We start from the raw sequence: 23957 nt of genomic DNA, 5'->3' as shown, positions 1-23957 counted from the left end.
GTCTTCGCATTGGTGCTCGGCTCGGAGGCTTTTGACGGGCGCTCAACGATCGATCATCGTGATGGGTGTCGAGATTGCTTACATCGATTTGTCCCAGGTGGCTGAACTTCTCGTGTGTGGCCTGGGCGAAGTTGAACTCAGCTTACGTCTTACTGACATCTTGTCTCGGGTTCGTTTCCAGCGACGTCGTCGACTTACGCTCAAGCAGACCATCAAGTCCGCGCGAGTGCCATTCACCGCGTCTACGAATCGAATCACCTGGTAGACTTTGGATGGGGCTCGCTCAGATTCCTCGTTAGACTCGCAAGCTCGCTTGTGATGCGTTGATTGCCACCTCTACGTGCATTTCCTCGAATCGTGTTCCACTTCCTGTCATATTAGTTTGCGCTTGAGTATGACATTTCCTGCATATCCTGTCTTCGACATCCGCAGGCTTATTGGAAAAAGGCATGTCCCCCGCTAATCTTGAGCATCATGCCGAGGGACAGAAGGAAGGCGAATGCTATGGGCAGCCGTATGACAGTAGCTGCGAGCGGAACGGCTCTCCGGAGCGTTGGCAACGTATTCGTGGCAGCTGTCGGTCGTACGTGTAGCTTCGAGCGGCGTCATCGGGTTCGAGAATGTGGAGGATTGCCTGCAACTCCCAGCCTGAAGCAGGAATAGCCGCGTCATAGTGTCCTTCCCATACCGTGTCGTTCCGACGGGTTGCTGGTTCGTTGTTGTCGACGACGTGCATGCTGGAAGATATGCACTGCATCAAAAGATTGCAGGAATTCATCCAAGTAGGCGGGACCGAGTAGGAACTCAACGGTGCTAGACCTTAAGACGCTCTTCAGGCGCTCGCTTCCGCTCTTACTAATACGGTCACCGATCGCCGTTCTGCTTACGCAAAACATGTCTTGGGTGGTCCATTTTACTGCCACTTGCATTATCTTTACTTTACGTTCACGAAAAGCAGTGAATTACGCCATGCGCAGCAGAGACTTTCGGCAGAAAACAGGCATATGCCTACAAGGTCTGTTTTGCCTTCACTAGTTCACGAATGACTTCGATACTGTGAGCAACCGCATCCCTCCTCATCTTCTCTCGCTCCTTCTCCTACGCTACAACTGCTATGTCTCTCGCTTCAGCTTAGGCTCTCCCATACACGAGCACACGGCCAGCTCTTAGGACCCGGCGGACATCATGCGTGGCGGTCGTACCATCCTCTATCAATTCCGAAACATGCGATGTCAATGACGTGCTCTCGGTCGCTCAATTACATTTGGAAGCTTTGCACGCCAGGTCTTCAAGACCTCCCACGTTATGCAGATGTTGTCGAATGTAGCAGAAACGTTCCTTCGGGAAATCTCGCTACACGTGTCCGTGGAGTTGATTGAACGCGACTCTCAATATGTTGTGGAGCGCTTCTGCCGCACGTTCAAAGATAGCGCTCAACAGCTAAATCGAATTATAGATAACATCGGTGTCTAGAAGAGAATCGAAATAAAGTTGTTGTTCGGTGAGTACGCTCGACGAGATCGTTATGCAATATTTATCATACGACGACATGAGTACTCTCGTTTGCACATGGTTGGCAGCTCATACAACTCAGTTCACTGGTGTCTTTCCTACATCAAATGTCGCTGCTCCTGCCAACTTCGAATGCGTGCACTCTACGGCAAGTGGTTGGGGCGCCGTCAGTCAGTGCCGTTATCCAGCCCGAGGTGCCGACGTTGCGCATCTTGTATCATTCCTTGGTATGTTAGTTATGACGTCCGAGATTTAGCTAGCAGCTAAAACGTCTCCCCTTTGAGCAGAAGCAGGTGTCTGCCGTCAAGGAAATTAGGCACTCGTTGCAGCTATGTCGCCCCAAGAGGCAACCACCGTGAACCGAGAACAGAGCGACTGCGACCAGCCTTAATATATGAAGTCACGATGACACTGCAGATTTCTCTGGAAGTCCTTTGCCGACGCTGCGCCTTATATGCGACAGGCCTTCGTTTGTCACCTGTACGTCTCTGGATTTATTCGATCTACGTCTTTGTCTTACATGAACGAATCGCCCGTTTGTGCCCGTTGAAGTAAAAATAACCTCGACACCATCACCACAATCTCTCGATCCGCTGATTACACAGACTGTGCGTAAGATGACGGGATTGAACGCATGCCGTGTTCTGCAGCGATGTCAGGTGCGATCCGTTTTGCCCTTTCATGCAGATTTGGCGAGGAAACATGACTCCTCGGGGCGTGCGCATGTGGGTTAGCCGCGGAAGCATTATTGGATGCTCCTGAGCCAGTTCACGTGCGCATGCCTCCATGGGCTGGTCCGAATGACCCTTCATTCGGGTTATGGCGAGCTATTGCAAAGCAGATGCAGTCTGTCATCATGCAGAAGGAGAGGTGGACGACTCGTTGCAGCCGCCTGTTTCGATACATGGACATACTAACGATGATGAAGGAGGGATTCTCGAGGATGCACTTGAACTGTTTGGCGAGGCCTGAACGGTCCCCCCCTCAACTAGCTCTAAGATTGCATGTCTTGTCCATTGGGCGCATCTTGCTGAGATAACTTTATTCAGACCTACAGGCTGCCACACCTTGAAATTAGCACCTATAATGATATGCACCTTCGTCGACTCCGCACTCCGCAATGTCAGGGACGGAATTAAATAAAACTATCTACATCATACATGCATGTTGACATTCACAGAAGTTTCGAGACATGGAGAATAGACTACACAAGTACTCGGATTCCCCACACTCGGATCTCGTCATGGTCGTTCCCATGAGATCGCCTGTTCCGTCGATCACTGATCAAGATGCAAATCGAAACGTCAGGTGTTCTAGGACAAAGGATGTGTGATCATTACGCTAGCCTTGATGTTTACTTAAGAAGCCGTCATCGATGCCCACGTTGTCGTTTGTGACTGATTGCGAGTCAGAGAAATTTCATCAGTTTGTAGCATTTGTGCATTTACCTTGGCGTTCTTGGCAATTCGTCGAATTCTTCATCATCCAAGTTGACATTGCCATCCCAAGATACCCTCGGTACGAGCTCCCTGAATATCGCCACCGCATGTTCGTCCAAGTTGACGCAGTTTGTAAGAATAAGGTGAGTGATCGCTATGTTGTTTTGGTGACGCTGGATCAAGCAGTCTGCTACGGCGCGCAGAGCCTCGCTCGACGTCTGTGACTCGTAGACTGTCTGGTCTCCAAAGCGCACCCTGTCCATCATGAGGATACGAAGCCGAGGAAAGATAAATCCTTCAGGGGTGGTGCCTTCTGTTTGGCCTAATAATGCTTGCACGAGTTTATTATCAAAGCAGTGCAACCGGAGGGTCTCGACGTCCCCCATATAATGGAAGCTGCCAAAGTAGAACAGAGAGCGATGAAGGTTTGATAGATCGAGTATCTTGACTTGTAAGACCAACGGAGAGGACCAGAATGTCTTCCACATATGCATATTAAATCCTTTAGACGTCATGTCGAGGTTGTAGTGCACTTTATCGGGACCTTCAGAGGAGTGGGAAGAGTATGAATCATCGGTGGAGCCTACTAAGATGCGAACTGACTTCCGTGTTTCTCCAGAAACGACCATCGATATCGGTAGCATGATGCCTTCGAGCTTCGTAGAGATACTCCTTATCCAGCGGTCTAAGGTTGTTTCTGGATTGCTGGAGAACTTGACTGAGATGATGGCCTGGCGGAGGAATCAAAAGATGGTCCAGGATGTCAATGCAGCATTCGTCAGTACCGATGAGCAGGATTGATCGAAGCTTGCGCAGGGGCACATTGGGTGATTGTTGAGATGCAGATACTGTCGATGACATCTCATCCCATCGGCCGTGTACTAGCCTCAGGCTGAGCGTCTCCAGTAACGGAAACTGCTCTAACGCACGCAGCACGTCTTCTCGAGTGGATTGACACCAAGCATCTGGACCCAACTTCAGGTGCCTTAGTCCAGAGAATGGTACTGGAAGACCCCAAGGAAAGCTCTCGGCCGATGATACCTCGATGCTCTGTAGGTTGCGTACCCATTCTCCGGCGAGATGAAGTGGATCACGGAGCAAGTTGGATCGTTCTATATGACGTTCCCGAAAGGGACTGTCGATTTGAAGAGTTCGCAAGTTCGGGGCTTCACGCAAAATGAGTTGCGAAGATGCTGCGCACACCACGTTCATCAAGTGCCCTGCATCTCCGTGAATGCGCAGTCTCTTGATCCGTCGCAGCTCTGCAAGCACCGAGGTAATATGCAGCTGCTCAAAACACATGTCGCTGAGCCCATAAAGGTTAATAGTCACATCGAGCATTGCCCATTTTGATCATTTGAGCATCGTTCCGATGCATTCCGACGTGGCTTCGATCCGTTGCGAATGCGGCCCCACAATGTCGGCTCCTCAATCGCCACGGTACGCCACTGAGAACAGACATGCATTATGACAATCCAGGCGTAGTATCCAGGGCCTTGCAGCGTGGGCTCGAGGCGAAATCCTCCAGGGTAGTATACATAGTCTTCAGGATGGAATTGTGAGACATACTCCGAGAAGATCTGAGCCAGCAGCTCGGTTGGCAGCATGGAAATGAAAGCAAGCGCACTGCGTGATCTGTTCCTGTCTCCGAAATCCCCATCATCAGGTACAAGATGGCGCGATGTGAGCTGATTGTCGGGAGGACTATATTTCGCACTGACGGAGTAAAAGAAGATGTGTATATGAGACTGAAGCAGAGGGTCTCGCGTAAGTATCTGCAATGCTGTACTCACAAGGCTTGCGAGGTCCTGCGGGCTATAGAAAGAAGACGTCGATAGGCTCGTTTCGTGGCTGTGATAACCCTGCGAAGAATAAAATACAGTCAAGCTCGAGTGTTGGCCAGCTCCTGATTCCTGAACACCTGCCCAATGAACACACCTTGAAATACCATGATTTGAAGTAGCTCTTGCTGGCAGCCTTGCTACGAGAATGCTAGTCAGTGTGTATCGCCCTGTATCGCCAGGCAAGTGATCGCAACTTGAGACTCTAGCTCATGAAAATGCTATACTGGCGCCTGCCGTCAGTGATTGTGCGCCGCTGTTTCCTTGATGCCATCATTTTCGGAACCTCGCATGTTACTTTGAAGGCGAACAAAGTGGCGCACTTACAGTGAGAATGTCGGCGCTACTCGTAAGATTATAAGACAAAGCTGCTCGGTCGGAAGATGCAGAAAAAGATAAATGCCACGTACCCGGGTTGAACGAGTGACCTTCGCATGTCAAAGCTTCTCACATAAGTAAGGCTACAAGTGCGACGCGCTACCACTACGCTAACGCGGCTTTCGTCAATGTTACATTTGATATTATTATACCAAATCTCGTAACAGAAGCTAAGCATAGCCTGTTCAACGACAGAAACAATTGGAGACATTGAGATGCCTTTCCCTTATCCCGTGGAGACATGACCGCAAGATGGCTCCAGGAGGTTCTGGCCTGAATCCCGAGATGCGTAATATCGTCTTAACCAGATTGCCAGCAGCTTGCTATGCTGGGAGCATGTAATTCAAGAGTCAGCATGAACTTGAAAGCTTATCGCACCGGATACTAAAGAGCGTCTGTTCCGAATGCATGCCTTTGACGGTGTTTGCAGACCCACAGAAAGCAAGGCCACTATCAGCAGCGCGTGAGGTTTGCACCTGGCAGGCGAGAATGTAGTCGCCAATTTTTCAATTATCGAGCGCCTCGAGATATGGGATATTGCTGTTGCACCCAGATGCAATGTACACCGTATATCTGTGCGTCTTCCGATGGCATGGTAGGACAGGCCAGACCGTATACGGATTGCTTCCAAATGTAGCTTCTAGACGGGTCTGTGGCCGACCGAAGACATGAAGCAGAGTATAAGAGTGAAAGACTGCCATTACTGCAAAAACATCTCGCCATTGTTTGCAAGCACAGAGGATCATTCACATGAGTGCCGTCCGGCAGGTGCTAAAAGTTGGTAGCAGTATGGATCGACACTGTCGTCCGATATAGATGCATGGGAGTGACGATGAGCACTCTAGTGCACCATAGCTCCGTCGACGCACGAGTGGGCGAGATCAGGGAATATGAGAAGCCAGTAATGTCAGCTGCCTGCTAAACGTCCAACGGGTCCCACGACGTTTCAAATGGTATTGAGCGGCTCACAAGGTGTATTGCGATAGCAAATGGGCATGCAGTTTCGAGTAGAAGCCAGGAGACTAGACGGAAGTCAAGACGTTGCAATGGCACCAGTAAGTCACCGTATATGCGTACCAACCTTCATCGCCTGCATTCATCTCGGAATTGAGGAACTGAATAGCTAGTCCCAGTGGACGGACGACAGCAGCAGATTCCAGTAGATAGCCAATGCAGGCCAAAAAATTAACGTTCAGATGCCTGGACAGCCAGTGAAGGGCATTGCAGATTAATTTGTTCAGGAAGATACTATCGGGATCACGTCCCGAACGCACAGTTAGTCAGGACGCTGTGCAGAGCTGGCTCCGGCGGTCTTGATTTAAATCAGTTATATGTACAACGCTTGAGATTCTGTCTGACAGCGGCCACGCTAATTGCTGTGGAGGGAGCTTCGCATACGGTCTCCTCGGCAAACCATTACACTGGCGCGGCTTGTAATGACGTATCGCGAGATATGTCATGATTCCATAGAGCTCCCAGATTGTTATTTCCAGTACGCCAACGAGAGAGATGAGGGCAAGGGCAGTAGTTATCGATAGTGAGAATGGCTTGCGAGCACCGAAGTACGTGACTGAGAGTACATTTCCCTTGTGTCCATGGTCCATGAGCCTCCCTTTGACGAAGCTACCATGAGCATTAACTTTTCTTGAACTCCAGACTGGATATGCCAGTAGCTCGGGAGGTCGAATAATGTGGAGGAATGGGCGGAACGAAGACAGAACGCACGTCTTCAATGGAGGTCACTGAGCCAGCAGCAAACGTCGAACATTGTTTGGGGGTGCATTCGGTTTGCCCCTGACGACCAAAAACGTAGTGATTCAATTTGCCGAAATATAACACGCTACTGTGTAGATTTGCCGTCGTCGCAGCAGATTCAACATATATCCCTAGTGTTAATGTCTCCGCGGGCATGATGGGACCGCGCCCGTCGCTTGTATGAATCGCTTCGGTTGATATTCTGTACGGAGGGATTCTCCTAGATTCCTCGGCCATACGAGGTCGTTATTAATGAGTTATTGGCAGAGAAAGAATTGGAAGCAGAGTACAGGGCTGAGCGGCTGCCTTCACCGGCCAAGTAAGCCTCGACCTCCGTGATCTGGAGCGTAGCATCATCGCTTTTTGTTGCTTGACTTTGTTGAGCGGAGTGGCGCGAGTTCGACAGGGCCTCAAACAGTCGACGAGCAAGCTGTTGCGACTAAACGCATCGGTCGATGATGTGAAGAAATGCGGAGAGTGCGGGAGCGTTAGCCGCCTATAACGCATCCGATGGGTGCCACGAGGTTTCAAACGGCATTGGGCGACTCATGACAGGAAGCACAACAGCAGATGGTACGCAGTTCGTATGAGAGGCGGGGAGCTAGATAAAAGTCAAGGGCACGCCAGAGCGATAGCATTATAGCCACCGAGATGCGTACGAGCCCTCGTCGTTTTCTTGCATCTCAGAACTGAGGGACTAGCGACTTGGGCCCCGTGGACGGACGACAGCGAGAAATTCCATTGAAAATCCCCCACTAATCAAGCGATTGGCGCTAAGAGATCTGGACAGTCGGCAATGAGTATCGCCAGCTAACAATTTGCTCGTCTTCTGGGAACTTTGAGGCGGAGAAAGTACACGAAGGCATTGTTAGGGCAGTATTGCTCGCATATAGTGAGTCATCTTGTCCAGATACTGGTCCTGGCGATCTGATAGAAACTTAGTAGAAATCCATTGTCGAATGAGCAATGCTTGAGATTCTGTTTGGACAGCCGTTACAGTTGCTGCGGAGCAAACTTCACCTACAGATCGTCCGATGATTCGCCAAAGACCCAGTCGCATGATTGTAGCAACAAAGCGGGACATACTGGCATCAGATGACGTTGTCTTTGGCAGTTCAACAACCAAAGCACCCGCCAGCGCACTGAGCCACCGCAGCGCGACAGACCGGTGTGCGATACAGCGCAAAGGCGAGGATAGGCCCGGAGAATGCAGCCGTATAATGTCGACAATGAAGGTCGGTCCACCTTCTCGCTACAACTACGCCATGAGCAAGCGCGTGCACCATCACTACCCCAACGTCAGTCGTAATGGTGATGTGAAAAGATGTGGAGTCGAGTCGCGTCAGCCGCATTTGGAAGGCGTCGGGTGGCCTCCACGTGGGTATCCTTGTGACGGCCCGCTCGTAGGGAGTGATGGAGTGATAGCAACCCGGGACAAGCTGGGACGGTGCAGAGCCATGGCCAGTCACGAAAAGCTGCAGCAGAGTCGCATCCTCTGAAATGATGACCTTTTTTTGTGCACCGCTCCCCAACGGCTTGAAGACGGAATATAACGAAGCACGGCAGGATAGAGGGAGATCTAAGGCTCCAGATATTCGCGACGGGATCTTATGGAAAAGGTTCATGCATCATATCCTCCGAGGTACAGGTCGACGCGCATAGATTCGATAGCAGAGCTGGCTGTATGCGTCCGTGATGACGTCTGAACGTTGAAACGTTGAACAGCCAGTTAAGCGACTGCAGATTCACCGGTCGGACATCTCGCAGTATCGCGCGACTGCATTCGTCCGAGGAAGCTGCGTTCGGAATCGGTGCACCCCGCATACAGTGTGTCAGCGTATGTTCCACAGTTAGAAAGCAGCCAGCTTCTCGCGAGATCCGATGCCAGGCCCATTCATTTGCTGGTCGAGCGTCATACAGCGGCTGCGTCTGCGGTTGCTTCTGCGCTGTGTGCATCTTGAGAAGTGCGTACGTGCCAAGCTATCCCAGAGGGAGATAATCCCATAAGGCAGAATAAGAGGCGAGCAAGAACAGAGGATCGTCGAGAAGTACCAGCCGAGACGGTTTGTTCTTCAGATAGAATCCGCATGTAGGACCACCGCGCTGTCGAAATAACGGTCTGATATATGAGCATCCAGTATACCTGATATCAAAGCCGAACATAGCACTGAGTCTCATTTAAATGCTGAGGCGCTGATGACCACCAGTTCAATTGAGCGCCCGCGGTTCCGAGTGTGAAGACGCGCGTTGGCCGCATTAGGAAGGCGGGCGGGGTTAGCGTCTACCCAGTCTCGTCTCGATCGGTCTCGTCTGCATCTTCCGTGTCGCTTGGGTGATATCGCGTGAGGCCACTACAAATCCGCGCGTTTGCAATAGTTATGCACGACAACCTGTTTCTCGATTTGGCGTCCTCTGTCGACGGTCTGGTGATGTCTTGCGATTCTGCGGCTGAGCGCACACTGGCATATGTCTCCTGTGGCCAAGGAAAGGTCTCCACGGACGTCCTGCGGTGCTTGTTCGTGCAACGTTTACTCCAAGGGTCTCCATGTTTGCCGGCGGCTGATGTGGAGATCTTCTCCTTCCGTTGGCATCCCCCTCTGGTCGGCATCTTCCCTCCGGTGTGACGCTTGACGCAGGCCGCGCCCCGGCTGGATCAGCTTGTTCGCGTTCTCGCTGCACTCCAGACGTGCATCCCCAAAGATGAGGTGATGTCCGGGCTGCTACATATAGCTGGCCAGAAGATGCGGAAGGATTCCCACCCGCGGTCAGCTGCCCCCTTTCGAGTGACCTAATACCATTCCACTACGCCTGTTCCCCTAAGCCACCTCAGCTACCACCACCATTACCCTCCCCTCCCTAGCCAACTCGCCATCCGCCAGCATGTCGTCTACGCTCCGCCTTGCCCGCAGCCTTCCTCGCCTCTCTCGCGCGACGCGTTCGAGCTTCGGCCAGACGCGGATGGCACACGGATACACTCACGTAAGTCCCACACACCCTCGCCACCTCATCCACCGCTCACTCCCCTATTCAGCCCGTGCCCTTCCGTTATGACAACAAGCGTGCGTTTGCGGGCAAATACCTTGCATTCATTGTCATCCCGTTCTGCGTTCCGTTCATTGCTGCTGGATACCAGCTGTGAGTCGTCCATCACCCGTTCGGAGAGAAAGCGGCATCCAACTGATCTTCAGGCTCTCTTCACCAGGTACAAATCGGGGGCATCATCTACTGCATGAAGGGATTGTTGCGTATTGTGAGGGGACGCTACGACAAAGACATAGGGTCTAACACCCGGAATGTATCATCAGCTGTATCATGGATCTGACTCGATTGGCGCACTTCTACTACTATCATTATACAACATTTGCTGTGATGTTAGCTCGCCGCTTTCTGACCCATAGCAACGGACCGTGGTTGGCAGTGTCAGTGAAAATACAAGTCCGACTGTTGACACCAGTCAACTGCTCCTCAGTCTGTTGCATATCTGCCTTTCCACGCAAAGTCTGTTAAACGGGATGCCTCATTCTGACGGCGCATTGAAGTTTGTGGTAGCCGCACAGCATAGTAATGATCCACCGAGCCCCTGTATCCGTGAAGGAATTCTATCAGTGCATCAATGCAGGCGACGTGGGCTTTGTCGCTTTGGGTATCGCAATAGTGCGCCATTAAACGTGTGATCACATTCGCAGCTGTTCCAGGTATTGCGTGAACGCTTCATAGCATCGAAGAATGCACGTTCCCCGCGTCGAAGGGGTCGCTTCCATCATTAATACACCTTCGATCACCGTTGCATTAATTGATGCAGTTCACACTGCCGTGAGTAGCAATGGATCTCCTTATAACATAGCAACTTCTGATTTATCTCCATCGGCAGACAGTCGCAATCACATTCACAAGTGGACCTCAGTGTTCACAAAGGTACCCGCACAGCGCAGTGTAAGGGTGAATATTCCTCGACTGAGAACGACAGTCCCGCTGTACGTCGCAACCCTACAGAGCGAGCGCTCGAAAACACCACACCAGTCACCATACAATCCATATCCTCTCTTCTCCCGAACATCACGGAGGAGGCCAAGGTTACGCGATACGACACTGCTAGCTTAAACCGCCCTTTCTCCATCCGAACATCCCATCACCGTCCAGCGCTCCCGCGGGAGCTTATCTGTCAGACACTTCTTCAAAATGATGATCCACAATGAATTAATCAATTAATCCTACGGCGTAACGACCAAGCGGGGATACAATGAAGAGCATTCAGTTATTATCGTCGTCGACGATGGGCCACCGGATTCTGACAGAAGGAGTAAGTGTGAGAGCATGCTGTGGACGGCACCGCTTGTCAGGTCTTCGGAGAATACGTGGGTAGTGCATTCGATGTACATGCATTAGGCATGGCCAATATGACGTTATGGAGCGGTGTCGAAGGATAGTCTTCCAGCCGTACCCGAGATGAAAACTTCATGTCAAGCAGGGAGCACGACATCTAGGGTTTCCGATGTTCAAGCCAGTTAAATATCCAGATAACTCGGATCTCGTAAGAGTATGCGTGGACTTGATAATTGAATGTTGAATATCGATTTTTCATGATGTACTGAATTCAAGAAAGCGTGTATCAGAGTATGACTTCAACGCGGGCCACACGCGAGAAGTTCAGCCACCTGAGACAAATCGATGTAAACAATCTCGACACGCCCATCACGAAGATCGATCACGTTGAGCGCCCGTGAAAAGCCTCCGCGCCGAGCGCCAACACGATTTCACAAAACCGCTTCCTGAGAGGCAGTAAACGCATCCCCGATGCTCGACAGAATTCGAGCCGTTCATAGAGTAATACACAAAAAAGTGATTGAATCGGTCGCCTAATTTATTGGCTACGGTGTCACCGATCCGGGGGCGGTAAACAAATTGGCAAGACGTGCACGTGATCGGATCATTATATCACGTGCATCTACGCGCGCGACGCGTCCGTACGGATTTGCCAGCGCTAAATCCGGCTGCGACGAGCGCTCTTCGGGTGGCCCGCACTGTCTTCTTACCTTCGGGAATGCCTCGTTCCTCCAACATATTCTCCCTCCCTCATCAGAAATATGCTCCTAGCGATTCCGCTTGTGCGTCTTCCTTGATGCGCTGCAACTTCAGGGACATGCTGGTCCGATTCATGACTGCTTGAAGTCTGCTTCGAAGTTCCCACACTTTCCGCCAGCTAAGATGGATTGCTCATGCTCTTCACTCTCAATGCGAGATTTCGTCGCGTAATATGCGAGAAGACTATGGAGACAGCTCCGATGCTCAGCGACATTGCGGACGTGCTCGTAAAAGAGAACCTACCTTGGTGAGCCGCTGATCAAACATTCGTGCTTCACGTCGCATTGACGCAAGGTCCGCTGTCAAGCACAGCCGTGCATGTAGGTACACTGCTCACGGTGATGGTCGACGCGTCGATGTTGGGAATGCCGTGCCGTGTCTTGTCTGGGGCGCTATGCGATGTTTTCAGTATGTACTCGATGCCGGTGAGATTGAACGACAAACAATACAGAATTTGCACTTTTTTGCAACTTTCATGTCTTGCTGCGTGCGAGTGACCTCAAGTACAAGAGTCCATCAAGCATCCATTCGTCGAAGACACCTGACAAGACCGAGCACAGCATAGACCCTTCACGCTCAAGATGCAAGCAGAGGACGAATGATTCAGCCGGGCGATCTGACTTCTTGCAACTTGACGGAACAGTGACCTAGCTCTGCAGATTTTTCAGTCAGCATGCTGCATTCCACTGTGTTACTGACCAGGATGTGTGCCAAAGACAAGGCTTCTATTCCACAGGACTTATTTGGAGACATGAAAGATCTCCTGATACACCGCCTTGCCAGCAGAATGTAACTCGGCATTGTTCAACGGAATATGGTGCACGCGTGTGGCAACAGATTGCATGCATACTCCTCGCCGCTCAATGAAGAACGGTGCGACAATAGAAGAACCTCGAGAGCATGTGCGATGAACACCAGATCGGCGAGAACAAACACGTTGACAGGTATATCAAGATGTCTTACCTGCTCTCACGTCAAAAATCAAACAAAACCGTTAACATAGTATCATCACAGGATCAAGAATCCAGATGTAAAGCAACCTTTTTGCAACCGCATCTAGACAGCATATGCTCACCGATTCAAAACCCTGACAGTCGAGCGTCGCAGCCAGCCCTCCGCAACGCACGTTCCTTGACACGTCCAACCAACGACTACGGCATATATTGGAACATCCTTCAGCCAACCAGAAAATATGAGAACGCAAGACAAAACGCACGACGTGATAGCGACGCAGTGGACTTTCGGTGGTAGTGAAGGCACAGTTCCTCAATTGCCCCGGTGCTGACGGTTCTGGCGACCAGCAACGTAAAACACATCCAAATCCATGGCCGAAATATCGCCTTCCGGCTTGTCTCCAGCGCCGCCGACAGTTCCACCGCTCGAGAGAGGAGCCACCAAGTTTGCCTATGGACGGCAACGACATAGCGACTGCTCGCAGCCACAACTGCTGGTGAAGTCTCCAGATTGCTCGTAATTCTGGGCGTCGGGGTCGAGCTTCCAGCTGTACGATTTATGTTTGTGCCGTCAACGAAGCAGCCGGATCCACCTCAATATATGGCCATTTCCTCCTTGCCTGCAGTGAGTCCTGTGCCCGTAGGTTGAACGGTAGCTGGGGAGACGAGGGACTGAGTTGGGTGATGGAGGTCTGACGAATAGTGCAGAGAACATCAGGAAAGGCTAGCGACAGCTTATTGGAGCATTGACACGATGACAAGCATGTTTCGACGGCGGTAATCAACGCTGCTTGGTATGAGCACTCTTCGAACTGGTAAGAACGGCTGCACGAGGATGGAAGAAGGCAAGGGGACGTCGCAAGCAAGCCAGGGTTCGTCTCGCTGCGCAGAGGCATGGCGTTTTACAAAATCGCGTGGTCGAAGAAGCGGCGAGTTTTTGCCTGCTTTGGCAGGAATGCCACCCGTACATAAGAGCACCTCTTTGCCGCCGCGGCGACGCGACTATCTCATTCCGCTCCCGCGACACCCCGCCTCTACTTCCGCGAACGGTCGTTAGTGTCGATCTCTATCTTGATACGGCCTCTAGCTGTAGCCTGCGATCAATGAGCTCAGAAAATCAGCCTCGACCAGGAAAAACGCGGTCAGATACTGCCAGCAAGATCAATGTCGACGACATTGTCGCCGCTCAACCGCTCATGCGGTGAGCTTTGCGCAACCCCCCTCTCGATGGCCCGATAAATGGGCCCAGACTAAAAACTGATCTGTGGTCTGGTTTTCATCAGCAGCTGAAGGACACATGGGCGTCCCTCGTCCGCAAGCGTCTCCGCGAGCGGCGACACCACCAAAGCCGCGGGAGCATATCAGCATTTTCAAAGATCCTTAGACACGCCACCCACACATAGGCATTCTGGACATCTGGTGAGCCATTTTCCATGCCCTCGGAGCTGATCAGTCTGCCTTGGCAGGCTGTCTCTTGCTCTTCGACGACCCCAAGTCCCACCGTGCGCGGTGCCGTGACGGTGACAATGTTTCATGATGTGACCTAAAGTCACGTCACAGGATCACGGTCAGAAGCGCCCATAGGGTAAGTGGCCACAGATTCCGGTCAACGGTCATGAATGATTGACGTACCGTTCTATCGTTGTGTTGTTTTGCATTGACAGTATATCACTGAAGATTTGAAGGATATGAAAGCATAGTTCAGACTGTCCGACGGGAAGATTGCCGTCTGGCATCCGACAATGGCTCGATGTTAACAACGCAGCAAGACGAAGGCACTGCACATTGCTTGGTAGCATGACGACCATGGCGTGCCGGGTGCAAGGACCGCCATTTTGACACACATCGCGAAAGGCGAGGAACGGTGGAGGGGAGCGCAGTATCCTCTTCGACGAGTCTAGACGATCAATCGCATGCAGCGCGTCCGAACTGCGAAAGAGGAGCATCCCATACGACGGTTCTGCTCTTGTTCAGAGAGATGTACAACGAGCGGGACTTACCTTCATCAATCTGCTCGCGGGCAGCATTTGTCGCGAATTATTCGCGACTCCCGCGGAGGAACAGATCGCGTTCTTTTGACCAGAGCAACGCAAAGACGAACGTTGCGTCTGGTGGCAACGACTGTGGAAGATCCCCTAGCATACAGTGCTTTCACGTCTCAAGCCTTCGCTGTCGCATTCCAGGACGCCATCATCTTCCTCAAGTCATCACTCAGCAGCGTCTTCTTCGACCACAAGTGGAGGTTGGCAGCAACCAGAGTCACCAGAAGGAGGATATGAAGTTGCTTGATCGACTTAAAGCGGTTGAGAACCGCTATCTCCGGCAGCATATTTTGACGACCTCAGAGGGACAAAATTATAATCCAGAAAATTGCAGACGACGTCCCGCCAGTTCACAGCATGTTCGCAAATTGAGGAGGACGTTTGAGCGAGGAACAAACAGCCGAGGAGGTAGTCGTCGTCGCGGAAGTAGCCGCGACGCGACGCGGGAAGCGAGCGGTGGCACGAGGTCGCACCACGCTCCCCTGCGTCGACCTTGGTCGGCTTGCAATGATTCAATTGCTTGCTGGTAGCCGAGTTCGTTTGTCTAAACAGCGCTGCCCTGACGCTGCTGTCATATCCTGCTCATATCGACTTCCATCGAGAATGGTCCACCTGCCCCCCCGTCCGACGATTTTACTTCAACCACCCCTCACGTGCGATGGCCACGATGTCCTTCAAATGCACACCCACTACCGTCAGTTATTTCTTACAACAAGCTCAATGGCGCGGTATAAAATATAGAACGGCGGACAAGCAGACATCCTACGCTTTCTCCAGCCTGAATGCCGACAAAACCGACATCGCCGCTCTCTCGCGCCTCCCGATTACTGGACATCTTTATCTGGCCCCTGGCTAACCAACCACTTACATTCGTCGCCGGGATTTTTCTCATGACGTTCAAGCTATGGATCGCAACCACACAACTCTATTGCATATGCCCTGTCGCTCCTGGATCGCACAGAAGAGCACGTACTGCGACGAACACTCCCCCACACCCCACCCCCTTCCCCACAATCGTCCGCTGCAACGCTTCCAACATTTTTCGCGCGCATTCTCCTCAGTTGATACGATGCCCATATAATTGTGGTCCTTATGTCGCGAAGGAGGCGATTGGAGACGTGCAAAGGGCTCGAAGGTCCGGAAGGCAGATGCATGAGCGGGTGTCGGTATTGTTAGCAATGGTGAGTTGCAGTATTTTTGGAAGCACCACTATGGTGTTGATGCATGATGATTCAAGCATTCTGTTTCAGAATGCATCGTGATCCGCGAACGCGCCGACAGTACTCTGATTTGCCGTCGACAATGTCTGACGGAACTCTAACCTCAACACATAAATCATCGGTTCTCAACCTCGAGCGACAATCTTTCGTGCAATAAATTCCCCGTTTCCTGCCAATCTCGAAGCTGATGACCCTTTCATCATATGAGGCTGGTGTCCCGACACCAGGTACGCTCGTGTATCCGAGCATGAGACCATTGCGCGCGTCAAGGTCCGTCATTCGCATTTGTTTATAACAATTACATACCGACTTACGATTCAATACAGATAAGCGATCACTCTGAAGACCTCTTCAAGATCGGACGATTGTCCCTCTCACGTCGATATGACTGGGACACGGTGAGTGCATATTGCAAATAGATAATCGAGTAGGTCTTGATTTTCGCGCGTCGTCTCAAGGGTTCAACGGAATCGTGCTGCAAGACAATGTGGCCGTCTTCGGCGGCGTGCAATGATCGGACCGAGGTAGGTACACTGGGTTGGACGACCGGACAGTCTTCTAATTTTGATACTGTCTTAAAGGGACTCAAGACCGAAGCGAATGCTGCCCGAAATACGGTAAGTTGCGCGCGAATCAACACGGCTCAGCTAAATTATGTGGACATGTCCTTGTACGACAGCAGGATTGTTTAGGAGGGATGGGTGGGACAATGGGTGGAATACAAACGTCATTGAAAACATGGATCGTGTGTGCTGTGCGACCCACTTGAGACATAAATATCACGATACGTCAAGCAGAGGCTTCGGTACGTTTCCATTTTCTCGTCTGGACGCTGCGTATGAGATGCATCACTTTCTTGCTGACCTCAGCATCTGACCATGCGAAACGGCAGATTTTATTTTGTCTCTGCTGTGACTCTGTCCAGGAACGCGTAAGGAGCATCCTAAAGGCGCTCGTGAGGAGTCCAATAGCGCCTTCGGAACGAGGCACACGTTTCGTGCCAGTGGCCGCCAGGATTACCCTCTATCAATGGTTCAGTTTCGTGATATGAGGTATACCGATGCAGTGGCTCAGATGCGTCAAATGTTTCAGACTGAAACGGTTCTGCTTAATTCTCGCACTTCATGGTCCCACGTTGCACGGTGCCCTACCTGTTCTCTGCCATTCAGTAGAACCGACTATTCTATCGCGGTCTCCCTGATCGAGATTGTGCATCTCGCATGAATCTGAAACCCCGAGGTCATTTGATGAAACCGTGCAGCTTGACCAACCAAATTGATCGTTCCTCTGCGAGATGTTGTTTCGTAATATCCACGGATCTTTAACAAGATCACGATGACGTTCTTTACATGCTTAAATATCTGATAGTACACAACGCAACAGCGTCGGAGAGATGCTTAAGCACCGACTGAGACACCCTGGACGCTCTTGAGGTAGTCCACCCTGTACGGGTTGCTATCAGTCTCTGTGCTGCGGTTGTACGCGATCCACTTGGGCTCATCCTATCATAAGACGATCAATCGACCGATGTTTGATGTAGAGCAGGAGAAGACGGACCTTGAAGAGACGCATGGTACGAGACTTGTTGCCCATGTCGAGGGAGAAGCGGTGATAGATACCGGCGGGCAGCACGATCATGTCTCCCGCGGAGAGGTGGAGGCGGATCCACGCGTCCGTGGTGAACTCTACAGCGAGTAATCCACTTGTGAGCCGGCATGCCCACTTAGCGATTCACGATGTCACATACCGCGGACGTCAAAGAAGCCGCTGCCCTGGATGATGTACCTGATCTCCTCATCCTCGTGCATGTGCCTGCACGGCGCACCATTAGCCTGACCCGACACACTGTAGGAGCTAAATCGGACACGTACTCGTGATAGAACCGCTTCAGCGTCGCCTCAAAGTCCTCGCCCATGCCCTCCTTGGTGACAAGGCAAATGTCGCGGTTGCGATACTGCCTCTCGGTGGCGATCGCGTCCACCTTGCCCTCCCACTCGCCGCTCGGGTCAACGGGGATGTGCCACCGCAGCACGCCGAGCTTGTCGAGCGTCGCGTCGTCGACGACGTTGCCCGAGTCGTGCGGGAGGCGCTGGTCGTGCGGGAGGCGCTGGTCGCCGGGGAGCTCGTCCATATAGTACGCGCGCATGGTGCGGATACGAGTATGATGTAAGGATGGAGGTGCTGAGATGCGAGGATGGTCGCAGGCTTAAGTAGGCGTGGCGGTGCGTTACGGTCCTGGTCATGAGGTGTGTCCGTGAATCATCACAGCCGTTCCGCTGCAGCCGTTTTGACTGATGCGGCGGCCGCTCGTTCCCATCGCACGGCGGACGCGCTTGAGGAAATAGTCCTCCTTACGCCGAGCTCGAACATCCTGCCGAGGGTGCAGAAAGAAGGCGAATGCTCGTGGTGTGGCTGCGAGCGGAACGGCTCTCCGGAGCGTTGGCCGAGGGTGAGACGTTTCTCAACGTTTTTATGGCAGCTGTCGTTCGTGTAGCTCCGGGCGGCGTCATCGGGTTCGCGAAGGCGCGAGGATTGTCTGCATCTCCCAGCCCAGTAAGAAAAGCGGCATAGCGGCTAGCATTGCGTTAAAAGATTCATCCGAGCCTAGCGTGTGGGATCGTGTAAGGATTTGCAGTGCCGGAACGGTCACGAGCGTACGAGACTCCGGCCCTCATATAACTGTTGACAACGGTGCACAAGGTGAGGATAAACAACCAGCGATCGGCTGTTTCCACTACATCAGGAAATCTGAGTTGAGATTGTAAGCGAAGGCCGCAAATAGATGGGTTTATAATTTTCGCGTGAGGCTTACTTAGCGATTGTACCGCTGCGGGATGTATTATGATTGCTTACAATCTGTGGCAATCAGTTATAATAATTGCTGAAATATTGTAATTACATTATTACTGCTTACAATCAGGTCCAGATCACTCGTAATCGCATATGTTCGTACACGACTGAGGTTATAAGCTTATTCTAAGTGCGAACTAACCTAACTGGGGGGATTAGAAGTGATGAGACGTCCCCTGATATGCGCTAAGTCTAAGCTGTGGCCCAAGCGCCCAAGATGCGCGTTCTCTCGAGTCTCGACTATACCCCGTGTGCACTGAATTCGCGTTTTCCGAAGTGCAGATAAGGTGAGTCATGTTGTAAACTAGTGAACAGCATTGGGTTGAACTTTTTGAGGCCGAGATTGACTAGGAGCTGCCGCTGACAAGATGGCAGAAGAATGCAGCCAACCGCAATGCACGAGAAGCTCGCATAAGCAGCGGAATATCTGAGGCCACTGCGGACTGGAAATGTCCGATATGTGGACTATGGTCACACGTAATCATAAGGGTGCACCAAGACACTTCAACGCCTGCCAGAAAAGACACAAATTGGAGCGCCGTGCACGCAAGGCTGCTCGCACTCCCTCAGCAGAGCCTGCAGTTGCGTCAGTGGCAGATCATTCCGCTCGCTGTGTTGCCTCGTCTTTGTCGACCGACAGCACAATGCCGAACGCACCCTCCTGCTTCAACTCTCCAGATGATCCTGCAATCTTCAGACCACCATTCCACGCAGCCAGCTACGACTTCTCGGCACTGATGATGTGCATTTTGATCCAAAGCGCAACGTCGAAGCTAAAGTGGATGGCTTGAATAGTGGGTGGAAAAAATAATGGAAATTGATACGTACGCAGATAGCACCGTGTCTTCCGTCCTGCACAACCCTTCACGAATGAAGCGCATCTGTCGGTTGAAGTGCTGCATACGGTCTTGACTGCCTCGCACACTCTCGGCGTTCTCATTGTCTACAAGCTCCGCATGGCACACGTCGCAGTTGAAAGTGCCAGCGGCAAAATCGATTAGCTTTCCCGCCTCCAGAGGCGAGAATGATTTGTAGCATTGAGGACAAATATAGCCCTTGTTGTCGAGTTCCTGTATATTCAATTGTCAGTAGCATTGAAGTGTTTCATATCCTCGAGACACACATTGCGCAATGACGAATCAATGATCGGCCGCATCTCGGCAATCCACCATTTCACGACATTGCAGAAGTGCTGGTAGTCGATGTAGTAGCACTGTCTCCTGACAGACCGCTGAGCGCGCTCCTTCAGCTCATTCTGACGGTGACTGCAGAAACTTGTGAAGAACGGCAAAACAAGAGATAATGGTACTCACATTCGCACTAGCCTTCACCTTTCAACGCCGCCATGCTAACCTTATTCAGGTCCTTCAGTTGAAATCCCATACGCCCAGCCAAGTCGTCGTCCTTCAAGCTGCCCACCTATCGTGTTCAATGTTTCCTGGTCATCCTTCGAGAGCGTAAATAATGCTGCCGTGACCATGAGCGGGTGCTCAGAACGTCCGAGAGACGTTCGTCAGCGTGGATGTGACTCCAGAATGGCTCGAGAGTCCAAACAAGGTGAGCTACGAGATGGTTCTGCCACAGTCCAGAAGCTGCCTTGTCCTCCCTAGACTTGTGGACGTGCTCATACTTATGTCAGAGGAACAACCATACGATCCATGGCATCACCGTAGTCGTGAATCGCTTACCCATCGCGTAAGCTTTCTCTGAGATTTGTGAGTGTTTTCAAATGCTTCAGAACCGGTCTTCCTCTTCTTTCTACGCTCATCGTCCGTCTGATCGGCATCGACGGCGTTATCGTCTCGGGAGCGCTTTTGAATGCTGTCACCTTGGGCTAGTCGCACTTGAAGCGCAGTATTCTCCTTGCGCTGTTGAAATACTTGCTGTCGGAGCTTCTCAATCATCCGATGATCCTGCAAAATATCAGCAATACATCAATTGGGACGAGTGACCATGCACCTGTTCCTGATGCTCCTTGCTCCGACGTGTCACTACCCTTCCCTGCCCTCCTGATGTGACTTGAGATGGGTGTCCATGCCCCCTACCTGAACCTCCTTACGCTTTCTCAGCGTCGCCCCTGGCATCCGAGTGTGCAGCTGCACTGTTCATGAGCCTATTCAAACGGGCTGGTGCAGTTCTGGGTGCCAGACTCCATGGAAGATTGTTAGTTAGAACCTGCTGATCCAAGTCTGTGATAGGGGGTCTACGACGTCGAGAAGGTGGAACAGGCGAGAAAGACCGGCTCTGAGACAGCCTGAGTGTGTGTTGCCTGGTGAGTCGGAGTGTCTCTTGAGTTTCTTGGTGTTCTGGTACTAGCTCATTCTCTGTATTGGTCTTCTTACTCTTCGCTTTATTCTTGTCAGAAGCAGGCTTGTCTCTCTTGCCCTTGGCAGACTGCCCAGTAGCCTTCTTTTTAGCCATAGATAAGTCGGTAAAAGCGCAATGTAGCAGGCAGAGAAGATAACGAAAGTTCTTCTAGAGTCCTAGCAAGACCACAGAAAGAGGAGCAGTGAGCAGGAGTGTGTATGTAGACAGAACGAGCAGGGACAACGCGAACGCTCGGTATATGCGCCCGCCCTGCGCGCCACAGGCGCGACGCGTCTTCAGCGCTTATTGTGACGGTACATGAAGCGTCCATGACAGTACCTAGTGTCGCATCTATAGCCAACTGGTAAGTGGCAGCAATATTTTACCATGGAGTGATCCCCGCGTGTGTGCGTGTTCGAGTCCTGTAGTAAACATTCTCGCAGCCTTCGGTGAGTGAGTAGTAGGTAGGTTGAGACTTCGACTAGTAAGGCACTTGTGATAAATGAATTGTCTACGAACAGTAAAGAAAGTAATAAATATAAGAAAAATACGGAATGAATGTCTAGATTGCTTACTGCGTGCACAAATAAAAATTTTGACCACTGCTTAGATATTGTTGTTTGCTTGCGGTTACAATGTGCGCGCCGGGTTTACTCATGATTATAATCACTGCTTGCTGAGATTACAATGTCTCCGGTGTCCGATAATCAGTGATTGTAATCTATCGGTGTACGGATTATTGCACATTATAATGGGTACCACTGTGACCGTAAGTGGTTGTGCAAATCGTTCAGGTTTTCGTAATCGCTCGCATAGGGGTCAATATAATTTTCGCAATAGCTACAATTTAAACCGCTTATTCGCGCTTATGCAACGCGAACCAAATTTCCTGATGTAGTACATGCCTGCAGTCAAGCAAAATGCGAAGATCATGCAATCTCATGCAATACCGTCATGGATCACCTCCCACACCGACAGGAGCCGGTCCAGCTCATTGCAACCGCTGAAACGCTGATGGATGATCTTTTGGCGACAACAAGGATGCTGCAATACTATTGCAGCTTGCAATGCCATAGGTGTTTTAGGTCGTCACGTCTGTCATGAGCAGTGCGGAGGAAGTGGGTTACGTAAACCCAACCCGCCTTACTTACAGCGCGACCTCGATGTCCACGTCCCCCACAGTATGCCTGCGCCCCGTCGATGCCCACTCGAGAACGCGATCTCACCGCGGTCCGGAGATTCAAGCGGGGATGGCATCTGCTTGAAGCATTGATGTACCCTGCCGGCGCAGCGTCTGGGATAGCTCCATGCATAGGTAGCCCTGATGCCAATGATGTTCCACGCTGGCATCGACTGATCTCTGACGGTGGCCGCATGAAACAAGCCTCCTGTCACATCAGTGGCGTAGGTCACATCACTTCAAGATTTCGTTAGATTCTGACGCACCCACTTCAATCTGACTGTCACACAGCTTCAACAACAACACTGATGTGTGACCGATCGCGTTTGCACATCTCTGATCAGGACTTTGGCAGTGTATTCGTATCAGACTCGTCGCCAAGTTTGCGCCCTGCAGGTTTCACCTTGAGATCAACTCCGGAAACACCGCCCCTCCCCTCACAGCACGATATATATCAGGCGATGGCCTGCAGCATGCTCCCCAGCGGACGTGGAGCGTCGCCATTCTCGTACTACTCTACTTGCCTGTTTCTCTTGTCCTGTCGTTCGCCGTAATACGTCGTCATGAACGCCCTCTTTCTCATTGTTATTGGATCGCTGTGCGGTCTTGCTAATGCCCTCACGATTCCTCTCTCCGCACGCGAGCCGCACTTCGATGCTCGGTCCCGTCACCTCCCAATGAGGCTGGTTGGGATGCAAAGTATCAGCCAGACAAGTAATGACGATGTGATCAACTTCTATGACACTGTGGTAAGTTATATCGTACACACTTTGGCCTATCCAGGACTAATGAAACTGTGATTACAGTACGCGACGAATATGACTATTGGTGGCCAAGGTACGTTTAATGGATTGCTTCCGTACATTGTTATCGACAGTCGAATTCTATAGATCTGCTCATTCAACTGGACACCGGATCATCCGATCTCTGGGTGTCGCTGCCATCCGGCCAGTTTGAGTTCACCAACGTCACGGACATCACGGCACAAGAGACATACGGGATTGGCGCAGTCACCGGCACGATTGTCTTCGCCAACGCGTCTCTGGGTGATCACTTTGTCTACAACCAAGGTACATACTTCCTCGCCTGTCGTCTCAGCTCTCACACTGACCTCCGTCTCCAGCCTTCATCAACGCCACGAACGTGAGTTTCGGCGCGGATGATCTCCTCTACAGACAACCTGACCCTATATGACAGGCCACGGACTTCGGTACGATCTTCGGAGACAACGTGCGCGGTATCCTCGGTCTGTCCTTCGATGCAGGCTCCACCGTCGACGTCGACGTCGTCGAGGCCTTCGGTGCCAACTCCACCGCAGGCGTCTCCTTCCTCGTCAACCTCTTCCTGCAGAACCCAAACATGTCGCACTTCTTCACCACGCAGCTCGGGCGTACAGAC

The 23957-nt window shown here is 51.6% G+C and overlaps 11 protein-coding genes and 1 non-coding gene across 12 annotated transcripts; 4 read left to right on the top strand and 8 right to left on the bottom strand.

Moving 5' to 3' along the window:
* Positions 1–401: 401 nt before the first annotated feature.
* On the bottom strand, positions 402–819 carry LAESUDRAFT_384885 (uncharacterized protein). Its single transcript, XM_040902267.1, has one exon. The coding sequence runs from the start codon at positions 776–778 to the stop codon at positions 503–505; it is 276 nt and encodes a 91-aa protein (XP_040760839.1). The 5' UTR covers positions 779–819; the 3' UTR covers positions 402–502.
* A 1897-nt stretch (positions 820–2716) lies between these two features.
* LAESUDRAFT_751857 (uncharacterized protein) lies at positions 2717–5381 on the bottom strand (the record flags this gene model as incomplete). Its single annotated transcript, XM_040911692.1, has 8 exons — positions 2717–2792; positions 2961–3495; positions 3539–4257; positions 4284–4699; positions 4745–4813; positions 4890–4943; positions 5120–5135; positions 5203–5381. 8 exons carry the CDS (start codon positions 5379–5381, stop codon positions 2717–2719), a joined length of 2064 nt encoding a protein of 687 aa, XP_040760838.1.
* On the bottom strand, positions 5193–5290 carry LAESUDRAFT_t75. The gene has a single exon. It is a non-coding gene; the product is annotated as a tRNA-Thr (tRNA).
* Positions 5382–6159: 778 nt separating the features above from the next.
* LAESUDRAFT_751856 (uncharacterized protein) lies at positions 6160–8471 on the top strand (the record flags this gene model as incomplete). The annotated part of the gene is made up of 7 exons (XM_040911691.1): positions 6160–6225; positions 6641–6732; positions 7022–7103; positions 7150–7244; positions 7392–7498; positions 7704–7817; positions 7916–8471. The coding sequence occupies 7 exons, from the start codon at positions 6160–6162 to the stop codon at positions 8422–8424; spliced, it is 1065 nt and encodes a 354-aa protein (XP_040760837.1). The 3' UTR covers positions 8425–8471.
* Positions 8472–9870: 1399 nt separating this feature from the next.
* On the top strand, positions 9871–10281 carry LAESUDRAFT_729607 (uncharacterized protein). The gene is made up of 3 exons (XM_040909667.1): positions 9871–9904; positions 9957–10060; positions 10128–10281. The coding sequence occupies exons 1-3, from the start codon at positions 9884–9886 to the stop codon at positions 10156–10158; spliced, it is 156 nt and encodes a 51-aa protein (XP_040760836.1). The 5' UTR covers positions 9871–9883; the 3' UTR covers positions 10159–10281.
* A 1797-nt stretch (positions 10282–12078) lies between these two features.
* LAESUDRAFT_716470 (uncharacterized protein) lies at positions 12079–13430 on the bottom strand (the record flags this gene model as incomplete). The annotated part of the gene is made up of 5 exons (XM_040907251.1): positions 12079–12190; positions 12251–12306; positions 12345–12399; positions 13083–13180; positions 13224–13430. 5 exons carry the CDS (start codon positions 13428–13430, stop codon positions 12079–12081), a joined length of 528 nt encoding a protein of 175 aa, XP_040760835.1.
* Positions 13266–13985, bottom strand: LAESUDRAFT_729606 (uncharacterized protein). The gene has a single exon (XM_040909666.1). It carries the CDS (start codon positions 13854–13856, stop codon positions 13518–13520), a length of 339 nt encoding a protein of 112 aa, XP_040760834.1. The 5' UTR covers positions 13857–13985; the 3' UTR covers positions 13266–13517.
* Positions 13986–15658: 1673 nt separating this feature from the next.
* On the top strand, positions 15659–16484 carry LAESUDRAFT_384552 (uncharacterized protein). The gene is made up of 2 exons (XM_040902265.1): positions 15659–16183; positions 16253–16484. Exons 1-2 carry the CDS (start codon positions 15785–15787, stop codon positions 16262–16264), a joined length of 411 nt encoding a protein of 136 aa, XP_040760833.1. The 5' UTR covers positions 15659–15784; the 3' UTR covers positions 16265–16484.
* A 1135-nt stretch (positions 16485–17619) lies between these two features.
* Positions 17620–18368, bottom strand: LAESUDRAFT_660489 (Acireductone dioxygenase; the record flags this gene model as incomplete). Its single annotated transcript, XM_040904872.1, has 4 exons — positions 17620–17724; positions 17780–17907; positions 17970–18034; positions 18094–18368. 4 exons carry the CDS (start codon positions 18366–18368, stop codon positions 17620–17622), a joined length of 573 nt encoding a protein of 190 aa, XP_040760832.1.
* A 1180-nt stretch (positions 18369–19548) lies between these two features.
* On the bottom strand, positions 19549–21191 carry LAESUDRAFT_814927 (uncharacterized protein). The gene is made up of 7 exons (XM_040914642.1): positions 21132–21191; positions 21032–21081; positions 20761–20985; positions 20394–20491; positions 20196–20337; positions 19901–20142; positions 19549–19845 (listed from the first exon to the last, which is right to left on the bottom strand). Exons 1-7 carry the CDS (start codon positions 21154–21156, stop codon positions 19791–19793), a joined length of 837 nt encoding a protein of 278 aa, XP_040760831.1. The 5' UTR covers positions 21157–21191; the 3' UTR covers positions 19549–19790.
* Positions 21192–22302: 1111 nt separating this feature from the next.
* LAESUDRAFT_384470 (uncharacterized protein) lies at positions 22303–22939 on the bottom strand. Its single transcript, XM_040902264.1, has one exon. The coding sequence runs from the start codon at positions 22753–22755 to the stop codon at positions 22432–22434; it is 324 nt and encodes a 107-aa protein (XP_040760830.1). The 5' UTR covers positions 22756–22939; the 3' UTR covers positions 22303–22431.
* Positions 22940–23122: 183 nt separating this feature from the next.
* LAESUDRAFT_814926 (acid protease) lies at positions 23123–23957 on the top strand (the record flags this gene model as incomplete). The annotated part of the gene is made up of 5 exons (XM_040914641.1): positions 23123–23308; positions 23366–23396; positions 23450–23629; positions 23683–23702; positions 23757–23957. Coding segments are annotated over 5 exons (618 nt in total), but the record flags the coding sequence as incomplete, so codon positions are not given.

The sequence above is a fragment of the Laetiporus sulphureus genome, assembly GCF_001632365.1.
Source record: "Laetiporus sulphureus 93-53 unplaced genomic scaffold LAESUscaffold_43, whole genome shotgun sequence".
NCBI classification, from domain to species: Eukaryota; Fungi; Basidiomycota; class Agaricomycetes; order Polyporales; family Laetiporaceae; genus Laetiporus; species Laetiporus sulphureus.
The sequence above is the reverse complement of the archived record's forward strand: the minus strand, read 5'-3'. Positions and strand labels throughout refer to the sequence as shown.